Consider the following 15,546-nt stretch of genomic DNA (forward strand, 5'->3'; position numbering starts at 1 on the left):
CAACATATACCACAATTTATTTGTTCAGCCATTTCCCAATCAAGGGACACCCTTTCATTTTCCAATTTTTTACCACCACAAAGAGTGTGGCTATGAACATTTCTGTACAAGTATTTTTCCTTATTATCTCTTTGGGGTACAAACCTAGCAGTGGTATTGCTGGATCAAGGAGTATGCATTCTTTTTTTTTCTTTTTTTTTTTTAATATTTTTTATGCATTCTTTTAAAGCCCTTTGCATATAATTCCAAATTGCTGTCCAGAATGGCTGGATTAATTTAAACTCCACAAGCAGTGTATTAGTAGTGTCCCAATTTTGTCACAACCCGTCCAACATTCATTATTATCCTTTACTGTCATTTTGGCTAATCTGCTAGGTGTGAGGTGATACCTCAGCATTGTTTTGATTTGCGTTTCTCTTAATTATGAGAGATTTAGAACACTTTTTTCATGTGCTTATTGATAGTTTTGCTTTCTTTATCTGAAAACTACCTATTCATGTCCCTTGAACATTTGTCAATTGAGAAATGGCTTGATTTTTTGTACAATTGACTTAGCTCCTTATAAATTTGAGAAATGCATTGTGTCTCCTGAATGTGGTGGCGGAATTGTTAGCTTACACCATCCCCACTACCTGTAAGCTTGTAGAAGCATCAAGCTTTACCCCAATCCACCTGGTTAAGCTTAGATGGAAATAGGTGTCAGAGCCTGTGAATTATCAAAGGATAAATGAAATTTAACTATTTGGGAAATAAGAGAATATTCAGAGTATTCTATCCCTAAGTTATGATTAGTGGAGTTTTCCTTTTTTTTCTAGAAAAAGCAAATGAATTTCCTATTAACTGAAGGCTTTCTTCTGCTTACTTTAATTTAAAATTTTTCTTTTAAATCAGTTTAATTTGAAGACTCAAGGAAAATAACTTGAATATTTTCCCAGCCCCTACTGTGGATATTGATTCTTATGGGATGAAATTATTTATTGTACCTTGCAAGTGTGTGGGATAAATATTCTGTTTTTCTAAGTAAAAATTTACTCCAGTTTAGAGTCTGGGTATTTCCTTAGAATAAAACTCCCCCTACCCCTTCCCATAAAACTTTCAGCTTTCCTGACTTATTTTAATAGACCTTGAATAGTGGCTTCAGTCTGGGAACAAGGCTAGAGGCTGTCCTCAGAAGATCCTGGAAGGATGCCAGCTCTAAGGAATAAGAGATAACACCAAGACTAGTTGCAAGAGAAAGAAAGAGGGTTTTTGGTTCGTTTTTTCTTTCAGATATCATGTCCCTGTTCTCTACAAATGTAACTTCTTTACTGTCCCTAAGTTAGAATCACCTGACACATCATGGGTTTTACTGAGCTGGGAGAGAGAAAGAGAGATAGGGGTTGGGGGTACATAATATTGAAAATCGCACGCTCAAGATGGTAAGCATCACAGCCCACCTTTATTTGACTGGATGAGGTAGAGGGTGGAGAATCTTGCATTGATATTATTCTAAAAAGTCTGTTCTTATATCCAGGCTTTGCATTTTTGTCAGGGGAGCAATTCTGCTATGAATTTTGCTGGCAAAGCATCTGCCATGCTCTTGCTATCCAGAGCTGGGGGGGGGGGGGGGAGCGGGGAAGGAATGTCCCCTTTAAGAAGTTACAATAAACTTGCTGTTTTACTTCAGTCCCAGACTCTAGGAATTATTAGTGAGTGGGGGTCCATCGTTGGAGACCTGTGTCCCTCAAACATGATTTCTTACCAAATATTTCTAAGTTTCTGGTGGACGTGTGGCAACCCACCTAGATAATATATTGTAACTTCCTATTTTAAAATAATTTGTTACAGAGAGTATGATAAAACTTCTAAAATTATTCTATACATTTAGAATAAATACCCAATTAAAGGGTTTTGTAATTTCAAGAAAATATTGTACACATCACATAATATTTGCTTCATGAAGATTATCACAAAATAAAATATGAATACCTATAAAGAAAAAGAAAAGAAAAATTTGGAAAATGCATTGTGTAAGTATTATTTTGAGTAAGAATCTTGTGAGGTATAACTGAGAAGCTGGAAACCCCTCCTTTGTTTTCAACAGGAGTGTGAGTGATTTAGGGACTCAAAATTTTTGTAATAATCTTACATAATAATCTTAATGGATTTTTTTAGTTTATTCCATAAACACACACACACACAGAGAAACACACTTAAATTGAGAAGGGAAAAGGAAGTTAAATTTTCTCTGTCTTCCACTGTGCTCACCATGGGGATAAGCAAGAGTAGGAATGTGGTCACATTTTGCTGATGAATAATAATAATTATTTATTAGCAGAAAAGGGTTACCTTTTACATAAAGGTATCAATTTACAAAGGATACCAATTACATAATTGGAGAAGAGATTTTGGATAAATCATTAACATTTGTTAAATATCATTTATGTGTTAAAATTATAAAAGCAAGGCTCAGTGAAATACGTAGTATGAGAAATGGATAGAAGATGAAGAGGTAAAGAATACATAACTCAAAAGAAGTAAATGAAGGTTTAAGAGAAAAGTAGTGAAGAAAATAAGACAGGTGTTGCATCAAGGCAACCTGAAGTATGTGTGTATATATGTATGTGTGTATATATGTATGTGTGTATATATGTATGTGTATGTATATATATATGGAGAGAGAAAAATTAAGGGAGAAAGTCCTAGTATATAGGAGAAAGATTTAAGGTCCTCATCATCATTTGTCAATGGGGGAGTGGTCTTGCTGCCCTTCTGCAATGAGAACATGGTAGGGGGATGTGGTAACATTGGAGGGCCATTATGCCCAATTAATTATATCTTACAGTTCTAAATATAATATGAGTAATAAAACAGACTAGGCACAAAGCAGAAGCCCAGTATAGAATATTATAGATCTAGTATAGAGAATGGATAATTGATCAATTTGCAATTCATGCTTGACTAATGCTGAAATTACAGGTTTTGCCCTTGATGTTTAACTAGTACTACTGAGTGAGAAATGCAAGATTTCAGAGTATGAAGGTCCCTCTCCTATTACTACTCCTCCTTGCCTGCTGTCAGCCCACATCAGTAAGGGCCACAAAATAGGGGATTTGCCCAGCCACAGAGCTAGGAAGTGCCTGAGGCCAAATTTGAACCCATGAACTCCTGTCTCTGAGCTTGGCTTTCAATCCACTGAGCCATCTAGCTGCCCCCACTTGATAAACCTTTTAACAGATGAATGTCCCACAATTCTTAGGAAAAAACTTTTCTTGACCTAGGGAAACAGCAAAGAAATGAAGGCACACCACTCATTTAAGAGGAAAGTAAACCCATGTATTCCATAATTTCCACTTTTGTGGTAGTGACTACAAAAGAATGTCAAGTTTTCATGTAGACTGACTGTACTTTTTGATTCATTTCCTACTTGTCTTGTTGAAAATAAAAATTCATGGCAAAGTGATGAGATGATATAAAACACACTTAACATGATGCATTTTATAAACTTGACTACTTTTTAAATTGCATGAAGCTGTTTTCTTATCAAGGAATAGATTTTTTCACATGCAATAAATCCTAGAGCTCCTTCGGTTTTCAAATTTGTTTGAAGAGGTCCAGTGACATCACTGGGTGCTGTGTGATCTCTGTCTCTGTCTCTGTCTGTCTGTCTATGTCTGTCTGTCTGTCTGTCTGTCTGTCTGTCTCTCTCTCTCTCTCTCTCTCTCTCTCTCTCCTTCCCCCTCCCTCTCAGAGTCATCAAAGTCCTTTGGCAAGACCAGTCAGGTAGACTGGTGATGGCTTTGGATGCAGTGGATGGTCGTGAGGGCTTCAGTGTCTAACCAAGCTCTAAACACTCCAGAACGCCTGGAATAAGTTGTTCTCCCCTGCCCATTCCACGCTGGGAAGTCTTCACATGCCAGTGGTCTGCCCCCAGTCACTCAAGGGTTGGGGACCTGTCAGTTATCCTCCACCTGGTTTAGCCTGCCAGGGCAGCCAGTTTACTGGGATGAGGCCAATGCTCATGACAGCTTCTTCCAGCCACAGGTGAGAGATACGGGAAAGGCAGACCCGAAAGGTGGATGGACACATGGAGGCGACTGTTGCTATCCAGAGCCCCAAACAAATCTAGAAAATACCGCCGCCTCCAGACTACAATTCCCAGAGGGCCATGCGAGCTCCTGCATCATTCTCCAAATTCTTGACGGTTAGGGAAAGTTCTTTCCGTATACATCACTTCCACCTGTCCTCTTCTAACTCTTCCTTACTCTCTATCGGAACCCTTCACCTTCCCTGGCCTGAGCCTACCTGGGCTGGGTTGAGTGTGAGCCCAAAGCGGCAAGCGGAAGTTTTGTGGGGCTGCTCCGGGACTGGTTGGGGAAACTGAGAGCAGAGTGGAGGAGCGAGCGCCTAGACGAATGGAGTCCTAGAGGGGCTTACCTTGGTTCGACTGCAATGCCCCGGCAGATGTTGAGGTCTTGGAGGCGGGTTGCAATGTGCGCGGAGCCAGATTCCGATCCCACCTCTGACATGCCCTTCCCACGTGATCCCCGGGATGGTCCTGACCCTCCACTTCAGAGTCCTTCCACCTGTGCCAAGTCTGAGGTAGTGGATTTCTGGTTTCTGTCTGTGTGTCTGCGCAAGTCTCCATACTTTCTGGGGCTTCACCTCTTCCTCCTGGCATCCTCCTCTTCCTCAGGCGTCTTCCTGGTTACACCGTCCACCTGTAAGCTTTTCCTGCTGTTAACAGAGTCCTTCGCCTCCTGAAGGCTCCAGCTCACGTCTGTTCTCCTCTTTTATGCCTGAAGAGATTGTGTCCTCCAGTTACCTCCAGGAGGGCAAGCGCTGTTTCCTTCTGGTCCTTCCCCAGCCCCAGCCTCCTCCCTGGGGTCCCCTTAGTGGAGAAGCGGGAATCTGCGTCCTGTGACGAGGGGAGACCCGCAGCCCTGGAGCCCTGCTTCTCATCGTGCTCATTTCCTCCCCAGCTCCGTCTCTTGTAGCCTCCGCTCTCCCCCAGGAGGTGGGAGCCCTGAGGAGGAGGGGATGGCCTCTGCGTCCCTGGCGGCCAGGCCCTGCGCGGTGAGTGCCAGTTGCTTCTTTCCTAAAAAGCCATCTCAGGCTGAAGACCTCGGGCACATTCCTTTCTCATGTGCTGTCACTGGGGAAATTTGGTCCTTCTAAGAATTATATGTTTAGGATTAAAAGACGACATAGAGATTAGTCATCCTCCCCCGCAAAATTACCTTAAATTGACTTTTCTCTGAGCATTCATTTTTCAGTGTTGAGGTCCGGGTTGTTTCCCTTTCTCCATCCCCTCTCCCACACATGGAGAAGGCAAGCAGGAGCATAGTCTGTGGGCCTGTGAAGTCTTGGGAACATTGGAAACCATGTTTCAGAATTTTTAAAATGTAACAGAAACTTTTAAACATGGAAAATATTTCCTATAATTTGTCCTTAAGAGTTCCCTAGTTCTCTCTTCCTTTTTCATCCAGTCCTTTTGATTTTTCACTGATCTTTTCTTAGATCAAGTATTTAACAGTTTAGCACATGATTATTGTTTCAAATTTGCTGTTCTAGCTCATGATGTTTTCCTCAAGTCTACTCACTTTCCTTTATCTCTGTTTGTAGAAGCCTTCCTAGGTTTTTCTGAATTCACTTTTGCATGTAGTTTCTTATTGTACATTAGTATTCCATTACAATGGTAAACCATATCTTATAATTCAGACATTTCTCAGCTCAGAGTCATTTAATCATTTTCCCAGTTATTCATGGAAAAACAACCTGCTCAAAATGTTTTTCTACCTTTAGATCCTTTCCCTTTTTTCCCTCTTTTAGGGATTGTTAGGTCAAAAGGTATGAATGATTTTTTAGCCCTTTGTGCATAGTTCCAAATTGTTTTCCAAGAATGGTTAGAGGGGTAGTGTATAGAACTCTGGGCTTTGAGTCAGGAGTATCTGGTTTCAGATCTGGCCTCAGACACTTCCAGGCTGTGTGACTTAAGCCCCACTGCCCAGCCCTTCCCACTCTTCTGCCTTAGAACCAATACTCAGTATTGATTCTAAGACTGAAGTAAGTGTTTAAAAAAAAAAAAAAAAAAAGAGTGATCCAGGAGCTGGAGGAGAAAGGATGAGAAGACTCTCTTTGAGGGTGGGTGGTCCTCCCTCCTAGAACCCTGATATGTCATACCTTTTCATCTAACTTATAATAGGTGTTTAAGACTCAAATCCTTGATTGAAATCTGTTTTTTAGGAAGTGCAGGTTTAAAGTGAAGTGATTTAGAAATTGAGAAGTAAAGTATAAAGGAAAAAAGACCAGGCTGTGTCAGAAGACTTGTATTAGAGACTGGGGTGTAATTCTTAATAACTGATTGAGACTTAAGTAATCATAATCAAAATGTTTTTAAGTACCATTATCTGAGGATGAATAAGAACAAAATAGAGCAGTGGGAAAAATTGTAGTAGAGAAATAACAAAGTCCCCCAAAAACTGGTTCTGATGATAAACATTAGAAAAATATTTTTAAAACCTAGTTTAGAAGCAAACTGTTTAAGGGTGGATGGGATGATGGTGATAAGGATGGTAGCCCTGTTTAAGGGTGGATGGGATGATGGTGATAAGGATGGTAGGCTGGGAGAAAGCTAAACAACTAAAATCTTCCTTGGCTATATTTTTTTTTCTTCAAAGAATGATCTTTGAACTGGGAAGGAGGACCCAAAAGGTGTCAACAAGAATATATCCAAATTAAAAGGAGACAGACAGGTTGTCTGCTGAAAGAAGTCTCTGATGTTTGCTTGACCATTATCTTGTGTCCTTGAAAGGTCTTTGAGGACAGGGCAGGTACCACAGGACTGGAAAAAAAGGGACTGTGCTAAGTTTCAAAAAGAAAGGGCTAGATTCTGCCAAGTCTATGTTAATGATTGTGAGTTCTAGTGTATTCCTAGAAAACATTGGTAAATGAGTGATTAGGGAGCAATTGGAAAAGGCCGTATTATTAGTTTCTGTAATAAATAAAAATTAATCTTGGAGACATAATACTAAATTTATAATTATTTATTAGTAAAGAGTGTTGTGAAAAAGATTACTTTATTATTTAGGAGACCTAGCAGGAAGAGCTTGAGAATTCCAAATGGAATGGGGAAGCTAGAAGTGAGGCCTCTCTCTCTGAGACGGACTCCATGGTGGTTGGGACAAGTTGTAACTGACCCTGGGAGACCTCAAAGGAAGTGGAATTTGTGCCCTGATTCCCTAACCATCTAGACAAGGGGCCACTGGAAACTAGCAAGCAAATGACACGAGAGTTTGTAACAAATTTAATTAAGGGAACTATGGTAAAGGATGGGAATAGGGGTTTCTACACTTCCAGACTAAGGGCAAACCACAGGATCAGGGACTTATCTACACTGAACAAAATCTAAAGCAGGGCAGGGCCCTAAAATTAGCAGGACTGAAGTGGGGTATCTACACAGCAGAGTCCTGATACAATCCAGCGATGTTGCAGCTCTTCCAGGACCATTAGCTGTATTCTTTCAGGTAGGTAGATTCTGGGAGCTAACCCAGCCCAAGTTAACCTGCAACTCAGGTTGGGATTAATAGTCTCTACCAAAAATCTTCCACAAGTAGATGTCAGTTGACCTTCAGGATCCCAGGGAATCAGAGTACAAACTCCACTTCCTCTGAGGTCGCCCAAGGTCAGTTACAACTTGTCTCAGCCACCATGGAGTCCGTCTCAGAGAGAGAGGCCACACTTCCTGCTTCCCCATTCCATTTGGAACTCTCAAGCCTTGCTAGCTAGGTCTCCTAAATAATAATTAAATAATCTTCCTCACAACAAGAGAAAGGAAAGAAAGAAAAAGATTATGAGCCTAATTTCCCAAAGTCTCTAGCTGAGTTGCTACTTCATCAGGTTCTAGATTCCCAACTGGCCTGTCCCATTTTACAAGCTGTGACAAAGGGGCCCAGCTAAGGACATGGTCAAGACAGATGAATTAGGCCAGTCAGGGAGTAGGCTTGATTTCACGAAGGGATGGGAGCCCAAAACGCCCAAGTTCCTGCTAGTCCTGACTCTTATAGCTCCCATAGTGTTACATCTAGTTGGCTTTGGGCTTTTGATTAGACAGTCTAGGTCAGTGATGGCAAACTTATGGCATGGGTGACAAAGATGGCACACAGAGAGCTCTCTGTGGGGACACAGCTGCCCCACTCTTCCCTGCCCCCTCAAGTTTGTTACTAGAAAGGCACAGAGCTTCTCCCCTCCCCTTTCTATACTCACTGAGGACATTCCTCAGTTCACCCATCCCTCTGCCCAGCAGCCTAACAGGAGCCCTTCCTTCCCCCCCCATGTGGGGTAACAGGGGGCAGGGAATACCCAGCTTGGTATTTTGTGCAGGATCACAAGGCTGACAAGTGACTATGGCCAAATTTCACCCCAAGAGCTCCCATCTCCAGCCTGGCTCCCAATCCACAGAGATACCTGGATGCCCCCAGAGCACCTCTTTTTAAGAATCACAGTCATTGGATGATGAGAGGAAACTGCATTAGTAGTGAACAGATCACACTGATTGGTGGAAGGAACTAGGCATGTTCAGTGTGAGAGAGGAGACTTGGACCACATGAGAGCTATCTTCAACTGTTTCACTGTCATTGTTTTTAATTAGCAAGTAGAAAAGGAATTAGGCAAAGTACTACTTGTGCTCACAGGGCAGAGGTAAGAGCCATGGGAGAACCTCATAAAAAACTAGATTTCAAGCTGTCTGTCATTGAGTGCATTAATTAAGAATAAACATGAAATGAGCACCTACTAAGGGCTAAGCACTGGACTAAGTACTGAGGATACAAAGGAAGCAAAAGTAGCCCCTGAGCTCAAGAAACTTAAAGTCTAATGGGAGAGGAATTATTAACTGCCAGCTCTGTATCAGGTGTGTCCCTGGCTACAAATAAATAAATGAAACAATCCCTGCTGTCAAAGAGTTGGCATTGAAACTTTTATAACAGAGCTATAACTGGTTAATCACAAATATCTTTCGTGTTTCAGGACTCAGTGACATTCCAGGATGTAGCTGTCGAATTCACCAGGGAGGAGTGGAGGCATTTGAACCCATCTCAGAAAAAGTTGTACAGGGATGTGATGCTGGAGACCTATAGGAATTTGGTCTCTTTGGGTAAGAACAACTACTCCTTTAGAGGCTTGATATATACTATGCAGATTTTCAAAATTGTAACAGTTATTCTTTGACATACAAAAGTAGATACTGCTTATCTTTTCATAGCAAGACAGAATGCTTATGCTACTTTTTGTCCAGAAAAACAGGTCTTTGTTCAGTATGCCTGGAAATTGACTTGTGATTTGTTGTTCTCCTTGATTATATATTTTCCCTTCTCTGTTGCTTTAAATCCAGAATTTTCTGTTAATTCTAGTATAGGTATCATCATACAAAATATGTTCCTATTATTTAAGCAGAGAGCAAGTCAAATGAAATATTTTTCCTGAGGCCTACTCTTAAACTCATTTTCTGTAATATAGAACATCTTTCAGTAGTCTTAGTCTTTTTATCCTTGGGAGTCTTTCTAATATTCCTACTTATTTTCCAAAGTTTGAAACTTGAACTAATTTTGAATCCTTTTACTAAGTTTTATGAATACTTTTTTAAAAATAGACATTTTCTTCTGCCCCTCCACATAGAAAACTTTATATACAGTACCACAGATAGAAGTCTCATATCTAAAATATAGAAAGAATTTTTTCAAATAAATAAGAATATGAGTTATTTCTTAATGAAAAACTGGACAAAAGATATGAACAGATTGTTTTTGGATGAAGAACTCAAAGACATACATAAATATTAGGGAAAATGCTCCAAATCATTATTGAATTAAGAAATGCAAATTAAAATAAATCTGAGATACCATCTCACCCTTGTCAGGATAGCTAAAATAATAAAAAGCCAAAATGACAACTGTTGGAAGGGATGTGGTAATAAAATGGTGCCACTGATACACTGTTGGTAGTACTATGAACCAATCCAGTCTTTTTCGAGAGCAATCTGTATTATGTTCACATAGCTATAAAATTCTATATACCTTTTGACTCAGCAATACCACTATTAGGTTAATTTCCTAAGGTGATCAGGGAAAAAGGAAAAGAAATATATTCCAAAACTATATGGCCTCTCTTTGTGGTGGGAAAGAACTGGAAACTGAAGGAATGCCCATCAGTTGGGAAAGTGCTAAACAAGTTGCGGCATCTGACTGTGTTGGACAACTACTGCAACAACAAACAGATTCATTTTGGAAAAACAATGTAAAACTATGTAAAACTATGAAGAATGAAATATGCAGAATGAGGAGAATATTATATAAAGCAATAGAAATATTGTTTGAGAAATGATGTGTATGGCCACCCCTGAGAAAGAACTGATAAGTAGAAATAAGTAAGACATTATTTTATATGTACATATACCTCTTTTTCAAATGATGCCTTCTCTAATGGGGTATCAGTTATTTTCACTTCTATAAACAGTGCCCTAGATGATATATAAGATATTCTGCAGCCTCATTCTTCCACTATTCTATTGAGAGAAGGGAGGAGAATTTCCTTTATCTGTTTTATGATGAAATTCTAAATTGACTGTCCCTAGCACTTTTTCATTTTCAACAAACAGGATTTGCAGTTTTCAAACCAGATGTGATCTGCCGATTAGAAAGGAAGGAAGCATCTTGGATGCCAAAGGCAGATGTTCCAAGAAGGAGCTCTCTGGGTGAGTATCTAAACCCCAAGCAGAGGAGTCATTGCAAAATATAGCTCCATTGGTCATTGTAAGTCAAAGGTCCTGCAAATGTTGAACAGGGTGGCCTTATTAAAGCTTTTCAGGCTTTGTTGAGAAGAGCTGAGACTCTAAAACTATATTTTTTAATTTAAGAAGTTATTTTTTCATGCATTTTTACTCGCATATACCTCCATTCGCAAAGAAATTTGTTGCCTCAGTATGGGGTAGATATTAATTTTCTGTTCATTGAAGATTATCTTATCCTAAGCAAACATTCTCTTGCTTCACTTGCATAAATTCCTTTTCTCTTTTAAAATAAACACATGGCTTAAAATGTTAATATATGCTTTTTGTTTTTGAATCTACTTCTGGTATTTTCTTCTGGGTTATTTGTACAATGATGTTGCTTTCTTGCTGTTACTTTTTAAAATATTTAATCATAATTTAATTCTTCTTTCTTCAGTTTTATCTTTTTTGTCACCCTGCCATTTATATCTTGAAATTGTCTTTATAAAGGCTCTATAATATATTCAAAGGTGTGTAAATGGAATTAGCTCAACCTTATTCATTCTTAGCTACCAAGAATATGTCACCCACCCAAATTAGAATTAAGTGGGCAATGGGGAGGTCTATGACCCATATGTGCTATTAAGTGACAGATCAAAAACAAGTGACTGGCCCTTGGTGGTGCCTGAAACAAGGTTGAGACTGTCATTTGTCCACGTAGCACTGGAAGGTGGACACAAGAAGTGATGAAATAAATTCTCTTTTAAATGATGGTAACTTCCTGTGAGGGGATTTTTGCCTTTTGAACTTGGCCTTGAAGGAGCTCAGGTGAGACCTCAGATTGCTTCCTTTTGAATTGTCACGTGGGTAAGTTAGGGTGACTCCTTTTTATACTTTTCCTTGGCATTTCTGGAGGACCTAGCCTCAAAAGAGGCCTCTCTTCTTAGAGGAGGCCTCATGGCTAGAAGCCTTGTTTAATTAACCTCTGTGTCCTCTTTGTTGGGGCTCCTGAAGCTTTGCCTGGTTCCAGCCTCTGATCCAGTTCAGAATTACTCTCTTTTTCTCTCTCATTTTTCCTACCTTCCCTATTCCTTTTTGTAAATAAACCACCACAAAAGTCATCCTGACTAGAATTTTTTATTTTGGAATTGGGTTAATTCAATTCCTTGACAACCATACCTTTAAATATTAATATCCAGTCCAATCAAAAAATCCCTTTTCCCTTTTACAAAGGATAGAACTTGTTTAGCCATCACCCTATCATTGGAACTAAATGTTTTCATTATTTTTACTATTTCATAAAAAGCTGTTGAAAATATTTTTGAGAGAGATCTTTATTTGCTTTCAATATGATTTTGTGGAGGTAGATCTAACAGTGAGTCAAAGGGTATGAACAGTTTTATAGCTCTGTCTGAAATTGCTATGTTACTTTTCAATAAAATGGTAGCAACAGCTTAATAAGTACCTATTTCAGATTGTCTGTCAAAATTTGTTGCCATTATAAGTATCTTTGTTAATCTCAGCTATTTGGTGATACCTCCTAATTATTTTCACTTTTACTTCTTTGACTGCCATCATTTGTGCATTATTCAAGTAATTATAATTTCTCTTGTAAGAAAGACTTGTGTCTTAAAAATTTGAATCAGTTTCTTACAAAATAGATATGTTGAATTTTTAATGGGAGTTTATGGTAACTGTTATCTGTTATGATTTCCTTTCCTCATATTTCTTCTTTATTGGCTTTATTTCATATGTCTTTCTCTCTTTCCTGCTCTGAATTAATCAATTTTCCTTTTTCTTTAGTTTTTTTCCCTTCCTATTTTTTCATCAGATGGTAAGGATATATTTTCAAGTTCTCAAAGTCATTTACTTTATATACTATTTCATTTCCTTTTGGTAATCCAAAGGCCAACCACTTATTGTATAAAGTAAAGTCTTATTCCTCTAGGTAATTTTATCTCAGGTCATTTTATTTGTTTATTTTACTTTTGAGTTACCATACTTATGCATAAAATAAACTGTGATCATTAGTAAAAGGCAAGTGTGATAGGCCTTCTCAAGTGGGAAGGCAAGAAAATAGCTCTAAAACCTTTGAGCAACTAAAACTTTTGAGAAAGGAAAGAAAAGACTGGGTTCATCACCTCTTTATTCTTTTTTTCAGAGATCAAAGGACTTCTTGAAGATAATCTTTATGAATGTAGTGAATGTGGGGAAGCCTTCAGGAAAAAGGCAGAATTCACTGTGCATCAAAAAATTCATTCTGGGAAATTTCTTTATGAATGTAAGGAATGTAAGAAGACTTACCGCTTCATCTCAGCTCTCAAGCGACACCAATATATTCATACTAAAGAGAAACCTTATGAATGTAGTAAATGTGGGAAGGCGTTTGGGGTGGAGTCATATCTTACTAAGCATTGGAGAATTCATACTAGAGAGAAATCTTATGAATGTAAAGAATGTGGAACAGTCTTCACAAATAAGACACAATTTACTTTGCATCAAAGAATTCATGATGGAAAAATTGTTCATAAGTGTAAGGAGTGTAACACGACTTTCCTCTATATCTCAGATCTCAAGCGACATCAAAATATTCATACTGGAGAGAAACCTTATGAATGTAGTAAATGTGGGAAGGCTTTTAGGACAAAGGGACATCTGGCTGAGCATCAAAGAATTCATACTGGAGAGAAACCTTATGAATGTAGTAAATGTGGGAGGGCCTTTCTGATGAAGTCATATCTTACCAAGCATCAGAGGATTCATACTGGAGAGAAACCTTATGAATGTGGAGAATGTGGAAAGGACTTCAGGTATAGGGCTAAACTTATTGCACATCAGAAAATCCATGCAAGGGAAAAACTTGATTAATGTAGTAAATGTGGGAAGGGCTTTGGGAGAAAATCATATCTTACGAAACATCTGAGAATTCATACTGAAGAGACACTTTATCAATGTAGTGAATACGGGAAGACTTTCACATTGAAGATGCATCTTTTTTTTTAACTTTTGTCAGGGAAGAAAGACCCCTGCCCCCTTATACTTGATTGGAATTTAGTGATAGTTATAAGTTTAAACCTAATCAATGTTGTGATTTTAAAGTGATTAGTATGATTCCATAATAATCTTAATTGAAATTACAATTAGTAGAATTTATAATTTTATAAGGATCTCTAACAAAAGCATAAAACTCCTAAGGGGATTTCTAACCCCTCCCTAAGTTATATTTCCCTTCTCTCATGAGATGCTGACTATATAAGTTTCAGGTCCCAGAATGCTGCATCATGTCCTGATATGGTTCAAGAATGCTCACCCTTTCCTATTTTGAAATAACCATTTTTCCCAACTTGATCAGATGAGCCCTGAGATAATGATTATCAGTATTTCTTAATAAGAGTGTTGTCTTGTGATCTGACTTTAGGACAAATATAGGTTTACCTAAATGAAATAACCAATCAGATGGTAGTTGGGTAACAGTTTCTAAAAATGATATACATAATGCTGTATGATATAAGTCATCAGTCTTGTTTGGAAATATTCATTCTGTATATAAACCAGGTCTCTGCTGCCTGGCTTTATCTCTCACGGGGGTCCAACTCTATAACATGTGCAAGATTCCAGGTTTATCTGGGAGACTTGGCCGTCTTCCAATAAACTCTAAATTCTACCTTGACTTGGAGAAATTTGGCTTTTTGACTTTGTTTATCTAAATTGTGTATATCAGAGTGGTGGGATAAAAATTTCCACGACTCATTTTTAAATTTATTTTTTAAATTAATTTTTATTTTAAAATATTTTTCCATGCTTACATTATTGCACATCAGAAAATCCATGCAGGGGAAAAACTTGATTAATGTAGTGAATGTCGGAAGGCTTTGGGAGAAAATCATATCTTACCAAACATCGGAGAATTCATACTGAAAAGACACCTTATCAACGTAGTGAATATGGGTAGACTTTCATATTGAAGATGTATCTCTTTTTTAAAACTTTAAAATTTATTTTTAAATTAATTTTTATTTTGCAATATTTTTCCATGCGTATATAATTCATTTTCTTTTGTAAAAATTTGAAATTTAGGTTTTATGCTAATATGAAAGTTCTAAAGTAATATTGTGGTCACCAATTTAAAAAATTAACTGAAGTCACAAGTCTGTTAGCTGCTCTTAACAATTTAGTTTAATAGAGATATAGTAAAAGAGAGAAATATAGGAAGGAAATAGAAAGTATTGCCTAGCTAGATACCCTATAATTTCTTTCCAACTTACCACCCAGCAAGGGCTCTGAAGTCTCAGTCTCCATGTGGAGTCTTAGTAGTCTCTTAAGCCAGGAGTCTCAGTGGTGTCTTCAGCAAGGGTTCCACCAACACAGCCTCTTCCTGGAAAGAGAGGCCTCTCTGGAATCAATCTCTCCAGAAGCCAGGAAAGGAAGGCCAGCTATTCACCCAGCAAGCCAATGTAGGATCCAAGGAAAGAGTCTTCTCCTTCTCCAGCTCACCAACACAGAGTCTCCAAAGATGAACTCTGAAGGAGAAATCCAAAGGAGAAGTCCCTTGGACAGGAAGTTCAGGACTTTTTCTAGTCCTTTTTCCACTGTCCCTTCCCCACTTTAAGGGAACCAATGGCAGTCTTTCAGTTTGTCTAGCACTGAACATGGGCAGGGCAGTGGCTTCTGGAGTTGTCACCCATACTAGCAAGTGACTTGGAACTCTCTTACTTAGTGTCAAGTAGGGGTACTTTAAGTTCTTGATTTGATTAGCTAAAAATAGGCAAGGGGAGAGTTAATCCTATCTTCACACTTTCCCT

The 15,546-nt window shown here is 38.5% G+C and overlaps 1 protein-coding gene across 1 annotated transcript; it reads left to right on the plus strand.

Annotated features, from left to right (window-relative positions):
- Window positions 1–4,465: 4,465 nt before the first annotated feature.
- LOC123233179 (zinc finger protein 566-like) lies at window positions 4,466–13,612 on the plus strand. Its single transcript, XM_044659329.1, has 5 exons — window positions 4,466–4,581; window positions 4,962–5,055; window positions 9,007–9,133; window positions 10,634–10,729; window positions 12,906–13,612. Exons 1-5 carry the CDS (start codon window positions 4,532–4,534, stop codon window positions 13,610–13,612), a joined length of 1,074 nt encoding a protein of 357 aa, XP_044515264.1. The 5' UTR covers window positions 4,466–4,531.
- The last annotated feature ends 1,934 nt before the right edge of the window (window positions 13,613–15,546 follow it).

This window comes from Gracilinanus agilis, chromosome 2, assembly GCF_016433145.1.
Source record: "Gracilinanus agilis isolate LMUSP501 chromosome 2, AgileGrace, whole genome shotgun sequence".
NCBI lineage: Eukaryota > Metazoa > Chordata > Mammalia > Didelphimorphia > Didelphidae > Gracilinanus > Gracilinanus agilis.

Excerpts from the sequence above, each read along its gene's own strand:
- LOC123233179 (XM_044659329.1), top strand. The coding sequence starts at position 4,532 with ATGGTCCTGACCCTCCACTTCAGAGTCCTTCCACCTGTGCCAAGTCTG. Across the intron at positions 9,134-10,633 it reads TAGGAATTTGGTCTCTTTGG|GATTTGCAGTTTTCAAACCA; the intron begins GTAAGAACAACT and ends TTCAACAAACAG. Across the intron at positions 10,730-12,905 it reads TCCAAGAAGGAGCTCTCTGG|AGATCAAAGGACTTCTTGAA; the intron begins GTGAGTATCTAA and ends TCTTTTTTTCAG.